This window comes from Coenobita brevimanus, chromosome 75 (assembly GCF_032717465.1).
Source record: "Coenobita brevimanus isolate Jiangsu-jjx chromosome 75, ASM3271746v2, whole genome shotgun sequence".
Classification (NCBI taxonomy): domain Eukaryota; kingdom Metazoa; phylum Arthropoda; class Malacostraca; order Decapoda; family Coenobitidae; genus Coenobita; species Coenobita brevimanus.
The window spans coordinates 2,248,254-2,271,594 of NC_137028.1; the positions used below are offsets into that span (position 1 = coordinate 2,248,254).

The 23,341-nt window shown below is 41.6% G+C and overlaps 1 protein-coding gene across 1 annotated transcript; it reads right to left on the reverse strand.

Annotated features, from left to right (window-relative positions):
* Positions 1-2,513: 2,513 nt before the first annotated feature.
* On the reverse strand, positions 2,514-23,341 carry LOC145408011 (uncharacterized). The gene is made up of 6 exons (XM_080278812.1): positions 23,184-23,341; positions 22,995-23,102; positions 20,555-20,669; positions 19,007-19,296; positions 4,302-4,422; positions 2,514-2,675 (listed from the first exon to the last, which is right to left on the reverse strand). The coding sequence occupies exons 1-6, from the start codon at positions 23,339-23,341 to the stop codon at positions 2,514-2,516; spliced, it is 954 nt and encodes a 317-aa protein (XP_080134938.1).

Sequence of the window (23,341 nt, forward strand, 5' to 3'; positions counted from 1 at the left end):
ACCATTTCAGATAAAGTTTCAAATTTATGTATGGGCAGCAGCTGTATCAGCTGTAGATCTTCTCTCATTTTATTTCCTATTAGTGTATCACTATAGTCAAATATGGACATGAAAGAGGATAGTTATTGGATGGAGAGGTGAAGGTATTGAGGGAGCCTTTTGCTGAGAACCACACAAGAAAAAAAATAATAGACATATTGTAATTACCTACTGTATATGGGTAGTTTTGATCTTGAAAACAGATTAAGTAATGCCATCTAAAACTATTTAAATCTATTGTTCAGTTAATGGTCTCAAGTAAGAACAGAAATACATAAGTAAGCATATCATAGTAATTTATATGACTGTACAATAACAGTAACATTAACTGACCACTTTATTACTGAAAAGTTTTTGTAAAAATAAAAATAAAATAAGAAATCAGTAAAAGAAAAGTAAGGAGCCAGTAAACAAAGAAAAATAGTTACTGGAACACAAGTGAACAGCATTCAAATATCAACTCCTTCACTATGACAGTCCTTTTCATTTTATCCTTCTTGTCTCATGACTGTTTCATTTAACCCAGGACAGACTCTTCAGACTGAAGGAGTTAGATACAGTATTCATTAATCTCTTCTTTACTAGGGTGCGTTCCTGAGGGTTATAAAATCACTTGAGTTAGTCCTTTTACTTTAACCTGGCCTGGATCTTTTGGCCTACTGCAACTTATTTCAAGTAGGTCAGTGGTAAAATAAAAATATTTCAGCTCTACATCCTTTTCACAGCACATCTTCATGACTAGCATCATATTCAGGTGTTAATCTAATTCAAGATGGAGAGATGGCGGTTTGGGGCCAAGTTAGAGTAAAATGGTTATGGAATTCAGTAAATCAGCCACTTGAGCTAGGTGCTCCCAGAGATCTTTTATTCTGTTGATGAATTGTCTGTGTTGTGAGAGTGAGGGGCATGAGATGAGTGTGTTGTGATGTGTAGGACCACACTAAAATGAGAGCATTGCAGATTGTTTTTGAGAGAATGGTGATGGTTACATTTTAGTCTGGGTAGCCAAAGTGCATTTGTGTGTCTCTGGAAGGGACAGTCACTGTGGAACAAGTATCTGGTGGGGGTTCATGAAGCATGTTTTCTGGCTGGAGGTTTTGGATGGATGGCCATATGTTGTGTATATGTTTATGAAGCCTAGTGTTAGGTGGAGGAGAAGGGATGTGTTTGATGCATTCTGTGTAGTGTAGGGAAGTTGTTCCCTTTTTCTGGTTGAGGATGGTGCACCATAAAGTTATCAGAGTGGGATAGATCCTGTGCTGCAATGAATTGTGTATCCCTCATGTTCACTGGGTCCTTGACTGGAAGCGAAAAGTTAAATGTTGGGGGGAAAATAATCAGAAAACATTCCAATACCTTCCTCATGTCATTTAATCAATGACTGGAAGTGAAAGGTTTACATGTTGGAGGGGAAAAAAAGACAACATTCCAGTACCTTCTTTCGGTATGTGCAGGAGATTGGATTTTTTTGCAAAGAATGTAACAAGTGCCATACTGGTAAAATGATAAAATTTCAGTCTGGTACAGCTATTGCCCATATATTAACATACACACAAAGTATTCTCCAAGGCATTATTAATGGACAGTATCTACTACATTCAGCTACCATATCAAATACAATAACCTCTTAAGTCCCATTAGTCCAAGGACATCTTTATCATTTCATTCTTGGTACCACTGTGTGATCTTGTGCAGCTTATATGACATTTCATAGTGAAAGGATTAACTGAGACTACGTCTTACCCCCTTCCCTACAAGAGGTCTCCCAAGTCTAAGTACAATTGTTTGAAGGTAGAAAGAGTAAACTAAAAATAGACATTGCTACATTAAAAGGGTTAAATTAGTTACATATTCTTGTGCTGAGAATTTGTCATATTCTCATTGGCTTTGGAGATTTCACAAAAACTCTTCCCAAATAATTTATTTTGCACATTGCATCGTAATATTCATTTGTATATTGTTATGTTGTTGATGGGAACTGTGTCAGTATTGAAGAAAAGATTATTAACATATACAAGAGCATACAGCTCTGCCAAAGTGTAGCATAAAAATTTTTTGGCTAAAGAAGAGGTGCTGCAAAGTCTCCTGTGCTAACAAGAATATGACCCAGTATCACCAAACAAGATTTCATGAGTATGTGTGTACGTGAGTAGATATTAATGTTAGTCAGAAGGCACCAGTCTTTTATCCCCTCTATGTAATTGTCCTTTTTTCACATTAGATAGATTTATCCTTACATCACATATGCCAGCATCAGATGTGAATTAGAGGATGTAAGGTGGCTGCCACTTACTTTAAGAAAATATGTAAGCTGATAAATTTGTTCTCTTCTGTTGTATGCATGACTAACTTCAATGCAAACATGGTAGCCACTCTTTCATTACTCTTTCTTATAGGTGAATATTCAGCTTGTAATCCTCCCCCTCAGACATTACAAACAAATACCTTATGGCTAAACCTGCACTTGTCAACTATCAGGACAACTTTTTAAGGTCAGGAGATCGAAGGTTGAGCGTCTTGGTGATGTTGATCTTTTGGTTTGAGAGTTGGCGTGCATTGGCCATTACCTTCCTGCGGGTGAAGCTTTTCACCACGAACCACACCACAGATTCACTTACACATGACAGCATGGCATCCTGGTCAGGGGAGAAGAACCATTAATATTTCTGAGCCATCAGTATTAGACATTTGGTTGTTCTTGTTGAGTAACCCTGGTCTGTCTGACTGACCAGACTCATCAACCACAGGCAATCAAATGCCCTTGAAGGGCCATTCCATACAGTAAAGTGATATTCCCTTACAGTAGAGAACGTCTCATCACAGCGAAGCGTGGTGATGCGTGTGGAGGTTTGGTCTCTGGATGCAAGCTGCATTTGTGACTACCCAGTTAATGGGCAGCATAGTAGGCTCCACATCATCCTGTTATTTAGTTATATGATTACCACTCAGCACTGTAAATGGTTTTGTGGATTACAAGGATCACTCAGTGTAGAGGAACCTGAAGTAGATGGAACAGTAATAAGAAGTGACAGGATGGATCGGTAAAATAGGAAGAGAGGAAGGCAGATATAAAAAAGAATAATTGAGGTGAAGGAAGTAGGCAGCACTACATCAAATGAGTGGATGATGGCAACCATTACCTAGAAATCTGGTAAAAAAAAAACTAACTGGCAATCCCATTTTGCTCCCTGCAAAGTGTAGGGGTCCAAGGCTAGGCTGCCACAGGCCAAGTTGCCAACACGTATAAAGGGTGGATGACAAGCCTCTCCCACTTGATAGCATTGAAATGGTCGAGAAACCTTGTCACATCTTGAATATCAAACCTATGGAAGGTCATCACTCTTACGAAGATGTTCTAACCACTGTGGTAATACTGTACTGGAATACCCGTTATACACAACGACCTCAATACAGTTTGCATTAACCCTGCGACTGGGGGAGAAAGAATGCTGTTTGGACACCCTTCCTTCTGTGCTGGAATAAGTACAGTACAAATCGATTCCACAACTTAACAGTTATTTTGTAAGTTAACTCGTTTCACCCTTATTATCATACGACAGGTATATGTTCGGCCCAGGTGAGGCTACTTGAACTGCAGCGGTTATAATTAAATAGCTTCATAAACCCCATTACTACTTGAGTTTTCTTTTAATTTGAATAAATTTGTCTGGCAGCAGAAAAAGAAAACTGTCCTCGTGCTAAGTTAATGGTAAAACTGACTGAGTAATCAAGTAAGCTACTCGTAAAGTTAGCCTGAACTGACCTATTAGTGAGAGTGACAACTGCCCGAAAAGATGACAGAATTACTGACTGATAGGAGTAATGATAGCTTTAATCTTTCACCTTAACTTGCCCAGATTTTCGTCCCTTTGCAACTTATTTTTACGTAAGTCAGTGGCAGAAAAAGACAGTGCTTAGGCTCTGCATCCCTTCCACAGCACTTCATAACCATTATTATATTTATTGCTACAGCTCAGCATTCAAGATGGAGGGACAGCAATTTTATATCAAGTATGAGCAGAGTAATAGTAGCAAGTGGCTGACTTGATTAGTGAGTAGCTTGAACTATTACATTTTTATTTTAACTTGGCTTAAAATGGTTATCTTAGTATATAATGAAGTGCAGTGGATTGACTGTAGAGCTGTAGGGCTGTCTTCTGCCACTAAAATACGTAAAACAAACTGCAAAAAGATGAGAATTTGGGCCAAGTGAAGGTGAAAAATTCATAGGACGTCGTAAACTATATTAATATGTAACTGGCCTGTACAAGTATCTCCGTGGCGCGAGGCTCAAGGTCCGCGCGGCCGAGAATGGTGTATGGTAGTAAGTACATCACCTCACCACTGTAGCCTGCTGCCACTGCCATACCATCACCACCACGCCTGAAATAGAGAGAATGGTTGGTGGATGGGTGAATGGGTAGATAGTAGGTAGGTAGATGGGAAGATAGACTGATATGTAACTGGTGTATGGCAGTAAGTACTTCAGCTCTCTGCTGTAGCCTGCAGTCACTGGCACACCGTTACTACCACGCCTGCAATAGACATAGAATGGTTTCTTGACTGACATATTGTTAGATAGATTGCTAGATTGGTAGATAATTTGTGTTTGGGAGTAAGTAGCTCATCTCCTCGCTATAGCTTGCCATACCGTCACCACCACGCTTGTGACAGACTGATAAATAAAAACAGCTGGACGAGTGGACAGGTAGGAGGATGTATGAAATAATAAAGGATGGGTAGGTAGACTGGTAGGGAGGAAAAGTAGTAGGACTGATAAATCGAGGGATGGAGACGGGTTAGTAGGTTGGTGGGGAGGGAAAGAGGCAGAAGGGCAGATAATTAGAGGGATGGATAGATGGGTTTTTAGCTTCTTCATGGATGAAGAAACGTTAGGCAGGAAGGGACGTAATGTAGGGTACGTATGTGAGTGTGGGTGTCTCTCTCTGAATGCTCTCCAAGTCTTGCTGTAACCAGGCGATTATATTCAGAATAAAAGCTCACCCTAGTAGAAGGGACTTAGGATATATCCATCCCCTCCATTTCGAAACTTCTCTCGTAGCCCTAACTTGAATAAAATCATAGGAACGAGCTAGAATGAAATGCATACGAGAAGGAGCACTCAAGTACAATGTCCATATGGTCCAAGACACAGGATAAGGCCAAAGTTCGACCTGTGAGTGTGCGTGAGGGTGGGGGAGTACAAGAGCTAGATATACAAAAGTTATTTCTTCTTCTCCCCCCCCCTCTCTCTCTCTCTCTCTCTCTCTCTCTCTCCCTCTCTCACTCACGCGCGCGCGCGCACACACACGCGCACGCACGCACACACACACACACACACACACACACACACACACACACACACACACACACACACACACACACACACACACACAGAGTCCCTAAAGCCCCCGACACAGGCTATCATCACCCCTTATCTAAGCGCCAACACAGTGCACAGTGCCTAGGGACTTCCTTCTCTTTCCCGAGCACCATAATGTCATACCTGGGGCCATATCTGGGGCCATATTTGAAAAGAACCTTAACCGATATACAGGATAACTGTTACAGGTATCTTAACAGTTAACTAGTAAACCAAATCGTTTTGTTTTTGCCTTTTTTTTTTTTTTTCGTATTTCGTCATTCGATGTAGTGCTGCCTTCAGTTGATTCTACACTCATTTACAAACGAAATAGTTTACTGTAACCCAGGAAACCACTGACTATACCGAATAGCCATATTATGTCTGCTGGTCTGGTGGGTTAAAGGGCGCAAACCGGATGGGGCCCGGAAAGGTTCACGTCCGAGGAGTGGTTGGGGTTTATCTCTCTCATAATGGAGGAGGGCATGTGGTCACCCTTGCCTTAATTGGCGGGACTGAATAGCCAAGCCCCTGGCCCCTACATTCCTTAAGGGACTGAAGAGGAATGGTTGATGGGGATGGATTGTGTGACGTTTGGTAGCTTACAGCAGAAGATAAAAGCACAACAAACAACTGTATACCCAACTCAAGTTTAGCAACCTTATACACGTCAAGCAGGACATTGTCCTAGTGCCTGGCCTTTGCGCCAAACTTTTATCACTCACTCACTCAAGCAGGACAGTTTATAAATACGACCCCTGCACGACAACAGAGAGGGGCGAGAGGCTGCACAGAGGCGGTATTGTGGCGGCAGGTCACGTCTCCCTTTGATCTCCTTCGCCAAGCACGGTGAGTCTGGTTGGCCTGCCTTAACTGGGGCTTGTGTTTCCAGATACACTTTTAACTCTTTGACTGCGGTTTGTAAATATGAGTTGAATGAAGAAGTATGACGTCAATAGAAATAGGAAGGGATGTTATTCTCGACAGTTAAATCATGATATTATGTAACATTCCTCACGCCCTAATTATCTGATGCCGGTGTAAAATGAACGAATGCATTTCGCAACGAAGGGGTCAACAGTTCATTGTATTTTCGTCTTTCAATCTTACTCCTTTGTCGAACAGAGTTGCACCTAGGTATTTGGTTCTGATAAATTCAGCTGAGGGAGATCACAGTCCAACAAAGTGGTTTTAAAAGTATGTCGTTTGTCTGTGTAATTGTGTTTTCCTAATGGACCGTAGTAGCATCGCTGCGTTTTCGTAAGGAGCATAAAATAATTATTCCTATTATTCATTCTGCCTTTAAGAACGTCTCCCTGGGATTAGGGAAGTAAGAATACTACCTACGTATTCCCTGCGTGTCGTAAAATGCGACTTATGGAGGGGTTTGTAGGGCTGGGAATCCTGCATACCTTGAAATATTAGTCCCAATAGGAACCCAAAAGTGCCAGGACAAGTTTCCGTGCATGCCGTGCCTGACAAGCGCTAATAGTTCGATCACTGTAACTATATGGAGATTTTTCATTTTCATTTTTTCTTGCTTGGCCAAACGAAGGGGAAACCTTTCAGTGTGAGGGAGTATATATGGAGATAGTTTATTTTATTTATTTATTGTTTAGTTTTGCTCTGAACCCAGTTGATCATCCCTAAGTAAAAGATAAAGAAGAAAAAGGTAGTTCAGGATAAGGGAACTGAATAGGGAGGCTGCCAGAGATCGAGCGGTGTGGGGAGCCACCATTAGGTGACCAAGACCGACGCATGCAGGCACGTTGGAGCCTTTATATACGATACAATGATACGATACGTTTGGGGCCATAATGAATGTCTGTAATGAACTGAATTAATTATTGGTATATTACTCTGATGCAGTTGAATTACCTGCTAGAGACGTTAACTGTGGATCAGATTAACAACTGACTAAAGACAGAGAAGGTTGTGTAATGGGCAAGACTGGCAGCCTTGTAAGGTGCAAAGAGAGGCGGCTCCGGCTTCATCTTAAACCGGATATTGGCGTCGCAGCCCCCTGGGATGGCAATCACCCCAGTAAGCTGAGGTATGTTTATCTTGGCCATGATGCAACCTCTGTTTTTCCCTGTCGTGCCTTTTCTCCTTTCTCTGAAACATGTTCACTGGAATAAGTAGTATCCCGTGATAATTCTTTCACTAACAGTTGGGTGCTGGAGAGGGATGCATTCACGCGATGATTAATCTTTTCACTAACAATTGGGTACTGGAGAGAGATGCATTCACGCGGTGGATCGATAAAACCGTTTATACAAACTTCCCTCAACTCCTTCCCGACCAGGGCCGGATTAGCCCTGCTGTGGCCCTGTAGGCAACGCAGACTGTTAGCCTGCAACATATAGATCTCTTTTTCTGTTATTTTCAGTGAAATTTTGGCATGACCTATAATTGCCTTTTTTGATGGCCTGATGGTTTATGACCCTTATTTGGAGGCCCAGAGCGTATATTTATTCCGCTATGGAAGTCTGGATGGCCTGTGGCAGGCCGTGGCCTGGTAAGCAGTTGCCCATTTTGCCCATACCTGGTAATTCGGCCCTGTTCCCAACCCATCCAAAGTAGATGGTGAACTGCAGGAAAAAGGCAGCTTCAGCTTAAAGCCCAGCAGGTATACGTCCAGATGAGCCCGGGGCCACAAGAAGTTGGTTGCTGTCTGTGATAATTTATTTCCACTTGTGGATCAAGCCTGTGGAAGGCCGTCACTCCTGGAACTTTAATGAAAGTGTGCGGAGATTGGACCTATCGCCAGATAGGAATGAACGTCAGATCAAAGTATTCCAGTAGTCACTTCAGCCCGATTGCATTTTTATAGTAGCATTTCTTCCTCTAGTCAGTTTTGTTCGGCTCAGTAGAGACTTTTCAGAGTGCTTGGGTTATTGAGTTTCATCAGTTGGTTTTGTGAAATCGCTCCGCTTGCACTTTGCATTAATATAGTAAATTCGTCCGACAGTACCGTTAATTTGTCAGTCAGTCTTGTTAACTCATTCTAGATTCACTTCTCAGGTAACTTGCGTGAGAAGTACTCGGAGTTATTTGATGGTGGGAGTGTGTTTGAGGTTTCTCCTTTGAAATTCTTGAAAGGGAAACAGGGGGGTTGAGGTAACTGTACTGCCACACACAATTCCCTCACTTAAAAGTTCCCCACTTTTAAACTTTTTTTTTCCCTCATACGGACACACTTAGCTAGTTTATGTAGGCTACCAGATGATTTAATTCATTGGTGCATAATCCTAGCAAAGAGACACGTGAGATAGCTTTGACCCCTTTACCTACCACGGATTGATCTCAACCATACACTTTTCTGTCGGTAACCTGAATATAACACAAAGTTTGTCCATTGACAATGAGAAAGTGAAAGAGCCTTATTTATTATTATTATTATTATTTTTATTATTATTTTTTTTAAAAGCTGTAAATGTCACCAGCAGCACCCAAGATTTTCGCATTATCATTCTACTTCTTTCATTTGAATTTTTATTTCTCTTTCGTGTTTCTAGACTTACTCATCACATTAACAGAGTGAGAAATCAGACTGAGAGGATGATGATAGTGAAATATTTGTCAGGGAATGAAGGCTGAGCACCCAGCACAGGTGCTTTGTGAGCATGAAAAATGGAAGAGATTGATTCCTCCCTCCTATCTCCGGATTCAGAAATATACTGTACAGTAAAATACCAGTGATGTTATGTTTTTGTATCCGTATCTAAATTTGCACGTGTATCCATATAATTTCGTATCTTTATTTTATCTCCTCATCTAAACTTGTATGTCTATCTGTATCAGTCTGTATCTTTATTTGCATTTGTATTCATATCTAAACTTGAGTGTGCATATTTATATCTCAACTTGCATGTGTATCTGTATCAGTTGATATCTTTATTTGTATCTGTATTTATGTCTTTATCTTCCTCTGTTTTTGTATAAGTTCATAGGTAAATTGCCCGACTGAACGAATTATGATTTTGACCATATTATTCATATTTCCCTGGATAGGACAGCTTTTGCAGGCTCAGAGTGTTTCGTTCTTGCGGTTTTCTTTCTGGAGTAAAAAGAACGCCACCCTCTGTATCTTTATTTGCATTTGTATTCATATCTAAACTTGAGTGTGCATATTTATATCTCAACTTGCATGTGTATCTGTATCAGTTGATATCTTTATTTGTATCTGTATTTATGTCTTTATCTTCCTCTGTTTTTGTATAAGTTCATAGGTAAATTGCCCGACTGAACGAATTATGATTTTGACCATATTATTCATATTTCCCTGGATAGGACAGCTTTTGCAGGCTCAGAGTGTTTCGTTCTTGCGGTTTTCTTTCTGGAGTAAAAAGAACGCCACCCTCGCCTTTAACACACACACACACACACACACACACACACACACACACAGAAGGCGAGCGAGCAGTTCCTAGTGTTAAAGGGAGAAACCAGACAAATCCTTCCGTTGCCTGGTATTTGTGAGGGTTCCGGCCATATTGGATTAGGAGTGGGGGGGAGGGGCTCTGGTGTGGGGGGGCCTTCTGGTGTGGGGGAGGGGCTCTAGTGTGGGGGAGGACTCTGGTGTGTGGGGTGAGGGGCTCTGGTGTGTGAGGTGAGGGACTCTGGTGTGTGGGGTGTGGGATTCTGGTGTGTGGGGTGAGGGGCTCTGGTGTGGGTGAGGGGCTCTGGTGTGGGTGAGGGGCTCTGGTGTGCGGGGAAAGGACTCTAGTAGAGGTGCATGGAGGCGTGGGGTCCCTGCAGTACGGTGGGCGGTGGGGGGGGTGAGGTCATTTGCATATCCTTTGTAGGAGGAGAAAGGAGGCTGGAATTAATTAACCTCTGGAGCACGATTTTTTTGTTTTGTATTTTGTTCATGCTGTCACTGGATCACTTTTGGGAGAACTAATTATCCTGTAGAGTACATTTTTATGTTTTATATATTCCTCATAAGTACCGCGGACGATTTTCTGAATCAGGAAACTTAATTAACCCCTTGGAACGTTTATTCAAATGTTATTCTTTCTACTGATAGGCAGTTTTGTTTTCCTGCCATCGGACTTTATTTAGCGTATTAAAAGTCTCTCACCCTTCTAGTGTAGGATTTTACAGGAAGGGTACTGAACGTACCGCCCTCCGCCCACCGGCTCATTGTCCCATAGCCGATAGATCCCAGTTTGAGAGTTCCCTCTTTTATTTACGTTTGAAAATGTTCAATTTGATCTTTTTTTTTTTTTTCGGACGATTGGCTTTAATGGGTTAAGCTGATTAATTTGTTCCTTTTTTTATTTGTTTATTCGTTTTCTTTTAGGACGATGGACTCTAAAGGGTTAACCTGGATAAAATTGTGATGGGATGGCAACAGCAATATTAATAACATCTCTTCTAACTGTAGAGGTATGTGGTGATCATTTATATATATTGTATCTGATTTTACGCATGGGTTTAATATAATGTATTGTGTTTAGTGTTGTGCGGTGTTGTGTTAGAAATAGATTTCGTTGTATTTATTGGTATAAATATATTTAATATATAATGTTGCTAGAAATACATATGGTTTTTGTGCTGTTAGAAATAGATTTTGTTTTGCAGTTAGGTAAGACGGATGTTATTGTTGTGAAGGTTTGTAAAAGAGTTTCATATTTGGCCACTCGTGCATTGAGCTTCAGAGGAGTGTGAAGGCTGGGTCAGAGAGAGAGAGAGAGAGAGAGAGAGAGTGGGGGGGGGAGTATATATAGAGGCGTAGGATAGATATAAGAGAACTCAGTGAAAGGAAGGTATGTAGTGGAATGAAGGGCAAGGGATAGAAAACACAGAGCACCGTAATATTCATGAGCTACGTACTTCTCTCAACATGTCTTCCAAACCATACTCCTTTTCTCTTTCTTTTTTCTCCCCATTCTTTATCCTGACAAAGATCCGTACTTTATTTTTCTGCTCAGTTGACGGCCAAGTGTTGAGGGGAAATTTGACGAGTAACAAAAGTAGACTCATACGTACCTCATAGCATAGATTCAGATTTTTCAGGCAATCAGGACTTAGTATCGGAGTTGTGGAAGTGACCCGGTTCCCTCAGCTAAAAAGAAAATGCCTATAATTTATTTTTGCATATGGCATGTAAGGATCTTCAGCATAAGGATGTGCGTTTACTATATTACTACAACTGTTACTGCTACTACTGCTACTACTACTACTACTACTATTACTACTACTACTACTACTACAATTATTAGTACTGCTACTACTACTACTACTACTACTGCTAGTACTTCTACTACTGCCACTGCTACTACTGCCACTACTGTTACCTCCAAACGATTTTATTAAGCTTAGTAGAGACATTTTGAATTAAAAGATTTTTTACAAACATCATTAAACTCCTCACTGCGAGAGGAACTTCCTCTATAAGCATAATCGTATACAATTAACGAAAATAATGTAAGAAATACGTCATCTTAGTAGAAGCGTAGTTCTTCTTTTCTCCTAAGTTGATGCTCGCGAGACCAACAGTGAAGGAGGGTGAGGAGAGGAGATGAAGAGGTGAGAGAAGGAAGGAAGCCGGGAGAGTAATGATATAAAAAAGGTGATAATTATATAGATTGCCTTTATGATTTCTGTAATGAACGGCAAGAAATCCACAGAGCCGATGATGAAGTGGTGAGAGAGGGAATGAGGCCGGACAAGTAATTATATAAAAAGAGCCGTAATTATATTGATTGCCTTTATGATTTCTGTGGTAAATGAAAAGAAACGCACAGAGTCAAGAAACGAATATAAAATCCGCTCGAGGAGACCCCTAAAGCTTTCCTCGACTCTACAGTACCTTCACTGTCACAAGCACCACCATCACCACTACAACCTTTATCACCACCACCAACATTATTTATTCACCACCACAATCACCACCACAGTATAATCACCACCACCACCACTGCTACTGCTACACCACAACCACCACCACAACCTTCACCACGACCACCATTACCACCACCACAACCTTCACCACAAGCACCACCACCACCATCACCACCACCACCACCACCACTACAACCTTAACCACCACCACCATAACAGCCTCCACCACCAGTACTACCACTACACCTACATCATCGCCATCAGGGTAATGAAAGGGGGTGAGGATGTGTGATTGAGGCGCCTCCATGCGTCTCAAATACGAGCCTTGAATACGTGTACGTCTAGAGGTGTATGGGAGTGTGTGTGTGTGTGTGTGTGTGTGTGTGTGTGTGTGTGTGTGTGTGTTTTGATGATGGCTTTACTGGCAGGTCATGTGTGCCCGGGCAATGCATATGTGCTGTAGGCTACCGAATGTTTGCTATTAATCAGTCCTCTCAATGCAATATATATATTTTTAACTTCTTGTTATTTTTATTTAACTGTAAAAGTGGATATCGTAGTGAGGGTTTTAGAAATGTCCCATTGAACCGTTCAGTACAAAGACCTCCCCTCTCATTTTTTTTATACTTGAGCTACCATGATTTATTTAAACTTAGGAAGAACCTTCAAAATTTCAAAACTGTCACTGAACTATGTATAATTTTTTTTAGAGGGGTTTAAAAACTGAAATCAACATAGTACCGTGACGTCGTTTATGTATTTTCTTTTTGCCATAAACACAGGACGTTTTTATTCAGTTTTGGAAGGATTCTCGTAGAAAAGGGATTCTGTGTGTGTGTGTGTGTGTGTGTGTGTGTGTGTGTGTGTGTGTGTGTGTAAGTAATAAATAATAATAATAATAATAATAATAACAACAACAACGATAATAATATTAATAATAATAATAATAATAATAATAATAATAATAAATTAATAATAATAATAATAATAATAATGAAAAGATGTAAGTCAAAGCTCAAGTCTTGCTCCCTGGGGAAATTAGTAAATTTTTAAATCACGAAGTCCGTCCAGTCGGCTGCAATCTTTTTCTCGGCCCCTTTCAGCACGATCACGTTTTTAATTTTTTTTTTTTTCCCTCACCACTTGACTTTATTAGTTTTCCACCACCATCGTTTTGAGATAGCTGACTGTGAGAGCAACATCTTTCGGTCCTAACGTTGATGTTATTTGGTCCTAACTTTGTATCATTCGGTCCTCTCAATCCTAACCTTAATAGCCTTCGGTCGTAGCCTTAGTGTCCATTAGTCCTAGCCTTATTATTCTTGAGCCCCAACCTTGTTATTCTTCAACTTCCTTCAGTTCTAACTTTGGTATCCCTTCAGTGCTAATTTTGGTGTCATGTGGTCCTAACCTTAGTATACTTCAATTCAGGCTTTGGTTATGTGGCCCGAATTTTAGTACCCTTCAGTCCTAACCATGGCAGTTGGACTTGTATCAGGAGGGCCATGAAAGGCAGCCAGGAGTTAGTAGCAAAGGGAGACTATGGAGCGGGAAGTAAGGAGTATTAGAAAGGCAAATGTAGAAGTTCCGTGCATTTTTAACACTTTGATAGTATTGATTTCTCGTCTAAGAAGAAGTGTACATGACTGTAAAATGTTCCCAGTGAGTTATAAGTATATCATGTTTACGCTGTTGGTTGGGTATGCGGCCGGAACATGTGCCCGGCTCAGGGAAGATGGACGCCCCTGCCCTGCATAGTCCCGGGTCACCCTTGGTCAGGGTGTAGCACCCGTTAGCCTCCCAAAAAGGTAGTAGGTGGATGGTTACCATCGTACCGGGAGGTACTGCTATGTGAGTGACGTGCGGCCAAGGCCTGGTAGCTGGGCATGCAAAACACTCCCTGGCGGAGAACGCAGCCACTTTTACCCAAGTAGTCAAAGTCCGAGCAGAGACAGCTACTCAAATCTCCTAGACACAGCTCATCCTCTTCGAAACTATGCCTCCTGCATTTTGTATGCATTTCGCCATGTGGAAGGATCCTATTTCGACCCTGGCGAAGCGCTGTCTGCCACAGGAAGGCAGTTGCTTGCTTATGGTCGATGGGTCTGCTCGACCAGACAGACCGGGATAGACACCATCCTTTGCTGAACTTGTACTGCTTTTCAGTGTCATGAATTTTCAGCATTTGTGATAGGGAACTTTTCTATATTTTATCACTGCAGTAGAGTCTATTTCCAAATTTTAAAATATTTACTAGAGGCAGGAAGAATAAACTAAAACAAGACGCATCGTGCTAAGAAAAAGTTAATAAAACAGGTGGAGGCTGGTGTGGTGTTTACAGTGGGGCCTCCACACCAACGGGGCCAGATTGAAGGGCTGGCCAATAACACGTAGCCCTTTCATTTTCTTCCCGTCTCCACTGATTTCACAACTTGGCTCGCCTATATATATATATTTTTTAACACAAACTCATTTTTTTCTTCTTGGGTGTATTGATTATGCACCTTTGATTTATTTATTTATTTATATTTTTAATTTATCTGTTATCCGTACTGCATTATCACCTTCACAAATTCAGGTGTTATTTTAGTTTATCTTTCCTACATTTAGATTATTTCATTCAACTTAGAGTTTTCGTACAATCGGGGTTAAATAGAGCCTTCATTGATCCATTCACTACAAGTGGACTCCCCTGCAATGAATGATGCAGTCTGACAGTAGCAGTCGTTATGTTTCTTATTTTTTCTATTAATTTCCTTTCGTTTTCTTGCCGCCTTGAGTAATTTAACAACGTCTCTTTCCTACATCTCTGTTTTTGGTATCCCACAAACGGTAAATAATTTCTTGCAAGGATTTCTTACATGTGTGTGTGTGTGTGTGTGTGTGTGTGTGTGTGTGTGTGTGTGTTTCCCTGATCTTACACTTTGGCTGTCTTACATTTCTCTCTTTTTTCTTTTCTTTTTTCTTTTTTCATTCGTACTGCTTTAACAATTTTCTAGCCTGCATTTCTTTCAGCTTTTTCTTTTGATGTACTGATTATAAGCGTGACTTTTATTTTTCGTTATTGACGTAAATATATTCCAGCTTGTATCCCTTTCTTCCTTTCTTCTGTTCTTTTGACCTATTGATTTTGTAACTCGGTCTTATTACTGTCTTTTTTTAATCCTTGCAGCATTGTTTTAGTTAGTTTGCAAGTCTTTTAATTCTTTCCTTTGTTGTGTTGATAATGGAACTTGTCTCTTGCATTTGAGTTTTATGTTTTTTTCCCATACGAACATTAACTTTTTTTTCAAACACCTCATTTTCATTCTTATACAAACATTAATTTTGTCTCTTTTCCTTTCTTTTGTTTTTTCCTGTTATCCAAACATTAATTTTATCTCTTTTCCTTTCTTATATTTTTTCCTGCCTTTCCATTTTCAAGGCATTATTGTTTTTTTCTGCTTGCTCCATTATGATTTGCATTTTAATAATTCATTTCATATCCTCACCTTTCTTGCAGTTTTGTTTTTGTTCCGTATTTCGATATGGTATTAATATATTTCCATTTCTCACCATTATTATTCGGAGATCACCATTAATTTCATCTCCTTTTCGGTCTATTACTCTTCTTCTTCTTTTTCTTCTTCTTCTTCTTACTACTACTACTACTGCTACAACTACAACTGTTATTATTATTACGTTACGTCGCTATGGTTTCTCCGGATTGCACCATTTTGCTTTACATCCCCAACTTTATCTTATATGTTCTTAGTTTTATAACGCGGATATTTTGCTTTTTTTTTTTTTTTTCGTACGATTTGTTATTTTCAACCATGCATCATTCTGCTTATTTTTTTATTTTCCCGCATTTTTTTAGTATTTTCATCCATTTTTTTTTTCCATGTCTCATCTTCACTGGTCGCTATATTTCACATTTGTATTAAATTTCTGCTTAGCCATTTCACCCATCTTTTCCGCGAAGACACGTTGACTGGGGATGGAGGAGGGGAAGGGAAGGGGGGAAGTATGAGTGGGAAGAGGGGGGAAAGGGGAGGGAGTGGGGGAAGGGGAAAAGGGGAGGGAGGGAGGAAAGCAATATTCCTTTAGCGGGAGTATCACCTTTGTTATGGAGGAAGGCAGGTGGAAGGTGGAAGAGTGTGAGATTGGAGGAAGAGCCATTGAAGAGAGAGAGAGAGAGAGAGAGAGAGAGAGTAATGATGGAGGGGGAAGTACTTCAAGCAGAAAGGTGAAGCTTTGATGTCGAAGGTAGGGAGACACTAACTAACCTTGTCTAGCAGGATTAGGAAGCTCATTGGCACTCTCTAATCTTTATTTATTCAATTTACGTATTACGCCTTTATATGGTTCTTTTTGTATATTCTTTTTATTTCGATATAGTACGTGGTCGAAATGAAGAGTAATAACCATGAAACGGAAACTTGAAAGGAGAGTGGGTATTAATCCTCGGTGAAATAGATAGCAGCAACTGTGAAACCCGAACTGTGGAACCCAGTCAGTTGGTAGCACCTGTGAATCCAACCCTTTAGTCTTTTTTCCATTGCAAAATTGTAACCACGGCACATCCATCCGCGCGTCTGGCTTAAGCTCCGTCGTGAATGTATAAACTCACTTGTGTATGAAGCTGCATTCATGGTCACTCTGATGTCTCTGATGTGGACTTTCATTGGTGGATAAAAATTTGAAAAGGTGGAATTTTCGGTTTTAGTACGTACCCGACATGTTGTATATCCACTTCTGCATCTGGGCTTTGTGAAAATCTTTGACCTCTGTGATGATGATGGTGGTGGTGGCGGTGGTGGTGGTGGTGGTGGTGGTGGTGATGATGATGATGATGATGATGATGATGATGATACACTCTGAAACCATGTGTGACAGTTTCCGTGAAGTGATTTTTGTTTATCATCCCTTCTCATAAACGGCATAAATCGCAATACATACACCACTCCATAAATCACTTCAAAAGGTGTTAAGCAGTCCGTAAAATATAATCTGACTGCCGTGCCGTGTTCAAACAGTGATGTCAGTGCTTTACGAGGAACCGGTATCATAACAGATTACGAATATGATTTTTCCATGCATCTGTGTGTGACCCTGACCCGTATCCTCTTTGGTAAGGTTGCCAGCGTAGTGCCTTTGAGAGGAGACTGAAAGGTTGGCACATCCATCTCCGGCACAGCTATGACACATTCATTTCTGACACATCTATTTCTGACACATCTATCCCTGGCACATGTACGAGTATGACACATCTGTATCTGGCACATGTGTTTCTCGTACATCTGTCTCGTACTAGGATAACGTATTGTAATCTGTTGCTACTTCCAGACGATTTTATCCAGCTTAAGATAGATTTTTCGAACTGTGGGTTGTTAGATAAAGCCTTCATTAACCCCTTCATTGCCAAACGTTTCCCATAAAAAAAAAAAAAAAAAGCAGCAGCAGTAAACGTTGAATTAAAAAAAAAAAAAAAAAAAGAGACCAGCAGTAGTAAACTTTGAACCGGTTTGTTTTCATAAGATGGAACTGGGCTACTTCTACCCCTTGTATACTAAGTTGTGGTTGCGTGAAAATGTATTAATCTTAGTTATATGATAGGAATGAATCTCCATAGTTACAAGTCAGATTAATCCCCAGTTTGACTACCCTTGGCCGTCTGTTGATCTGAAGGGTGTTAAGGATCTTTGTCGGGTGAAAACAAGCTGACTGTAATAAGGTTCTCGTGCTGAAGGTGTAAATTAGCGCACCTTCACACGGTAGTGAAGGGTAGGGCCGCCGCTCGAGGATCCCGGCTGGTGTTCTCTAGGAGGATGGGGCTTCAGGGGTTGTATGTTTAAAGAATTCTTACCAGTTTACAAATAGACGTCTCTTTAAACATCGAACTGTTTTTATGACATCTGTTTGTTTTCGCTTTTTTTTTATTCACTCTAATCTTCACTCTGATTTGCTTGTGAAATGTTTGGTAGCTATATGTGTGAAGGCAAACGTACATTATTATATATTTATGCAGAATGTAAGCTTAACTGGGTTTATAAATACTATCCCAGATGTTGATAAAGTGGTGGTCTGCGCTTGGCTAATATCGACCTTGAGAGGTAGTGCCATAAGGGTGATGTGTGGCCTCAAGCTGGGTAACTGGCCACTCAAAAATTACTCTTGGTTGGAGAATTCAGCCGCTAGTAAACAAAATCAAAGACGAAGCTGAGACCACACTACAGTGCCTCACCCCTTGGCGGGAAACTCCCCCACGATTGAACAACTTTGCATCAAAGTCGAAGATGAGACTCGCACAGTTTTACGACTTACAACACATATCGAATTACACTTCCCTGGTTTACAGCAAGTTGGCGGCCGTGCAGGGCAAAGGCTGTGAAATATGTATTATTGATTCCTGACTGCGTTCTTGGTAGTAAGGCCGCTATGGAGCAGATTTCACAGGGTTGAAATCTGATGTTGCTTCCTACTGATAGCAGAAGCATGGACCTGCCTCGTCAGCGGGTGTATGGGGCGGTCACCTCGGGTCTGTTTTAGCTTCTGCACAGTTATAATCCTGCCTATCGTAAAACAGAACAAAAAAAAATAGGCAGAAACAGAGGTGTTCAAGTGATAAAAGGCCAGAAGAGAGGGAGAGTGGAGTGGAAGAAGAGTACAGAAGTGATAAAAAAAGAGAAGAGAGTGGAGTGGAAGATCAGTTTGGAAGTAATAAAAAAGGAAAATAGAGGGGAACAGAGAAATATCATCATAATAACTCACCCAGTATCAGGAGCCTCGACCAGCAGCGCAGGTCCTGTGCCTGATGGTGGTCTCTGGGGGCCTTGTAACCCCCTCTGTGGACCCCTTCCCCGCCACACACTCACGCCTAGATCACAGGCGGGGTCCCCCAGGTGCACACGCTTGATGGTGCACACTACCCCGGGGCTCAGCTCGTCGCGACCCCCGCCCCGTCCCCGTCGCCCCGCCCACGAAGGGGACGAGGAACCCCCCGGCACGCTGCTGCCACGACGACCACCACCGTACACGTCTTCACCATCGTCGTCGTCGTCCTGTGGGAGAGTAGGGGTGGGTGATGAGTGGTGTGTGTATGTGTGTATGCTTATATTGCAGTGTTTTCGTGTGTGTGTGTGTGTGTGTGTGTGTGTGTGTGTGTGTGTGTTTCGTATTGGCCAATAGGAGTTCTCCATACCCGACTAGAATCGTATATTAACCACAGTAAATACCAAAATCCGATAATAAGGAGAGGGTTATTGTCTTCTGGGTTACCTTCCTTTTCTCAGAGGTAGATTCACAGACACACGTATGATCAATTCCTTGTCTAATGCAAAATTTATTTTTGTAGGAAAGACAAAGAAAGAAAACTGTAAAATATCCCCATGTATCATGTTCGTCCTTAAAACACAAAATCGATAATATCAGTCAGTTATGAGATGTAGTGATCTCAAGTATGTTCTTTGATCTTGACCTTGGCCTGCACCGTCACCTCCCACGGTCACTGAGCCCCTCCCTCTCGTCTTCCCATTCCCCCTCTTTTCCCCCCTCCTCCTCCCTATCCCACTTCCCTTCCTTCTCCCCCACTTCTTCCTCTTCCCCGTCACCCCTTCTCCCTCCCTGCTATGGTCATCGTGCCCCCTGTTGCTGGTGGGCACTAATGAAACATTTTTAACTTGCTCATAAAAACTTCTCGTATCCTCAGGTGCTCCACCTCTTGAGAAAAGTTAGGTTTTGGTATTTGAAGACCTCTGAAGTAAGCCCCAAAATTTTTAAATAGTTTTATTTAATAACATAAGGCTACAGGGTGTATATATATGCGGCATTTCACAAATGGAGTCTGTATTATTTTGAATATATTGCATACTTTAACCTACTGAAAGCGTGATTACATGCATACCAGCCCATACTGGTATTATCATGAAGTGATAGCTACCATTTTCTGTGAAAATACCCCCAAATTCCTCCCTGTCTCCCAAAAGGAGGTTAGAAGCCTCTCCTAGACTTGGTGAAAATATTTGAATACAATGTGAAAAATCTAGAGGCGTAGTAGTTGTAGTGCTTGCATCCCCAGGCTCATTCAGTCGTCAGCGCGGTGAACTGCAGGTTAAAGTTACCTCGCCTCTTGCAGTTCACCATCCTCCTTTGACCTTTCTTTCGGGGAGAGGGAGGGAAGAGAGGGACGTTTGTAGGCTATAATGGGGCAGTGGAGCCGATCGGATACATCAGTGCCACCATGTGAACGTATCCCTATCCAACACCAAAATCTAGAAGCTAATCTTCCTCAGTAAACCGGTACGTTCGCATTGTACTCACCGCTGGTCCGTCCAAGAGGAGTGTGAGCTTCTCTCTGGTGGTGAAGACTGGCTTGGTGAGGCCGCCTCGTGACGCAGGGCTAAAGAAATACAGGGACCTTCCGCCTACTTTAGTTCTGCGATAAAGCAAAGAGGGGTCAGTTAGAGCAGAATAGGAAAGAAGCGGGTGAGAGATGAAAAGTTACACACACACACACACACACACACACACACACACACACACACACACACACACACACACACACACACACACACACATACACGCACGCACGCACGCACGCACGCACGCACACACACACACACACACACACACACACACACACACACACACACACACACACACACACACACACACACACACACACACACACACACACACACACACACACACACACACACACAAGACGCGGCGGAGGGAGGGAGTGAAGGGGAGGGATGACGAGGATGAAGGAGAGGCCAACATCATCCGTTTGTCAATACTCTCACGGCTGCAACTTAAGACTCCCGAGAAACACTCGTGCACACGCGCGTGCACATACACAATGGACGTGTGTTCGATCCCACGCTGGGGCAGGAAATAGTCTGATGATTTTTTCGCTACAGAAGACTTTACTAATCCTCCATAGGACCCACTGCCATGTCAAAAAAAAATATATATATATTATTATTATTATTATCTTATACTGTACCCCCCTTTTTCTCTAATTTGGACTAAAATTTCCACTTTTTCATCTTTAATGCTGAGTTGTAATAATAGAGTAACACTAGACTGTGATGCTAGTCACGAAGAAGTGCCGTGGCAAGGATGTGGAGCTGCAGTATTGTCTTTTTCTGCCACTGGACTACATGATATAACTTGCAAAAGGACGAAACTTTTGGCCAAGTTAAGGTGAAACAACTTTAGTGCAAAATGAGACGGGTCAAGTATGTATTCAGTATAGATGCTGAATATTAGCGCTGAAGTGGTAACATGTGAAGGTGAGTGGCACGTAGGAGGATTTCTGGGCCCCAGGGAACAGGCTATTAAGTCCATGGTCCCACACACACACACACACACACACACACACACACACACACACACACACACACACACACACACACACACACACACACACACACACACACACACACACACACACACACACACACACACACACACACACACACACGGCATATGTAGGTTCTATTGTATTAATCTGAAGTAAGGAAGTACCAGAGCCAATTCTGATGCGAACAAATATCCCGTTGGTGACGTATGGGAAGGGAGGCTGCTCACAGTCCACAATGGATCCACCAATATTGAAAATGCGTCCCTAATGCAAGGTCTTGAATATTAAGACCGCCATATGAAGCTGTGTTGCGAGGGTGATGTGTGAAGGTGTTTGGTATGTTTCAGGATGGCGGGGCCTCAGGGAACGGGTTATCAAGTCTAGGTTCAGAGTCTAACACAAAAATATAAATGGATTAAAAAAATTGGTAGAACTCTGACCAATAGGTGTTCATGCCGTGCCGACAAACTGAAAATTGTGTTGAGTTTCATGAACAAGCCATAAAATTACTTGTCGTAATTAAAATATAACTTAACTTAACGGACAAGGGTGGGGAGTGTAAAGCTTTATCATATCTATGTGTTTTTTTCTTTTTCTGCTAAAGCAAGTCGTAGGATGAACAGAAAACCCGTAGTTTTTGCGCCGTTTGCTCGTAGGAGAGTCCAAGACCATGATGTCTCTTATTTCATCACATTCCTGCTAGACGACTTCGGACAGTTATTTCTTTCTCTTGAATGTAAAGTCGTAAAGTATGCAAAATGAGCAAAAATTTTCCTTATGAAGGCCATGAATATATTTCGACTGTAATTGAACTTCATATATTGTTTGCTAATAAAACAAAATACTTTGTCTTCCTCGTTTATCTTTCAAGAAAAACTAAACTAAACGTCGTGAAAGATATATGTCAAACATCATCCAGAACCATAGATAAATAATAATAATGTATGCTTGTAATGTGGGGCATTTAAGTGGGATGGTCACCTACAGTACAGTAATCCTCAGTACGGTTATTAACCAGTCTCGCTTTTCTACACTGCCTTTACCTTATCCTACACTTGTCTCAGCAAGCTGTATTCTCAATGGCCAGTGTAGATTTCGCTGCACCAATTCCTTAACGAAAAATTTTGCACATTACACCTCACTTTACTCTGTATGTTATTGATGCAAAATATGTCGACATAAAAAGCACACAAGAGATGATAACGATGTAGCTTGCAAAATATATCGTCAAGAAAGAGGTGTTACGAAGCCTCCTTTGCGATCCAGAATACGGATCTTAAATATCTATACCTGTCCGCATTAATTGCAAAGACAGAGGTGTTAGGAAGCTCTCTATGCCACCTAAAATACGAATCTTAAATATCTTATACCTGTCTGCCTCCCCGCTCTCACTTGTGGCTGAAGACGACGTGTTCTGTTGTGATGTGACGAGGCAAGAGTCTGTCCAGGAGCTGGTGATCGTACGGACTGGAGTTGATGACGCTGGCTGGTGGCTTAATGGCGTGGCTTAGCAGACTGTGGTGGTGGCTTAGGATGCTGTGGTGGCTGTGGACGTTGCTGCTGCTGCTGTTGTGTTGGCTACTGTTGCTCTCGCTGTTCATGTTATTGTTGGTGTCGTTCTTGCCTGGCTTTCTGCCGGTGCTGGGCGATGCTGTGAAGAAGTGATGGGATGTTGTTTTGTTGGCCAGGCTGGCGACACTGCTGCTGTTGCTGCTGTTGCTGCTGCTGCTGCTGTACAT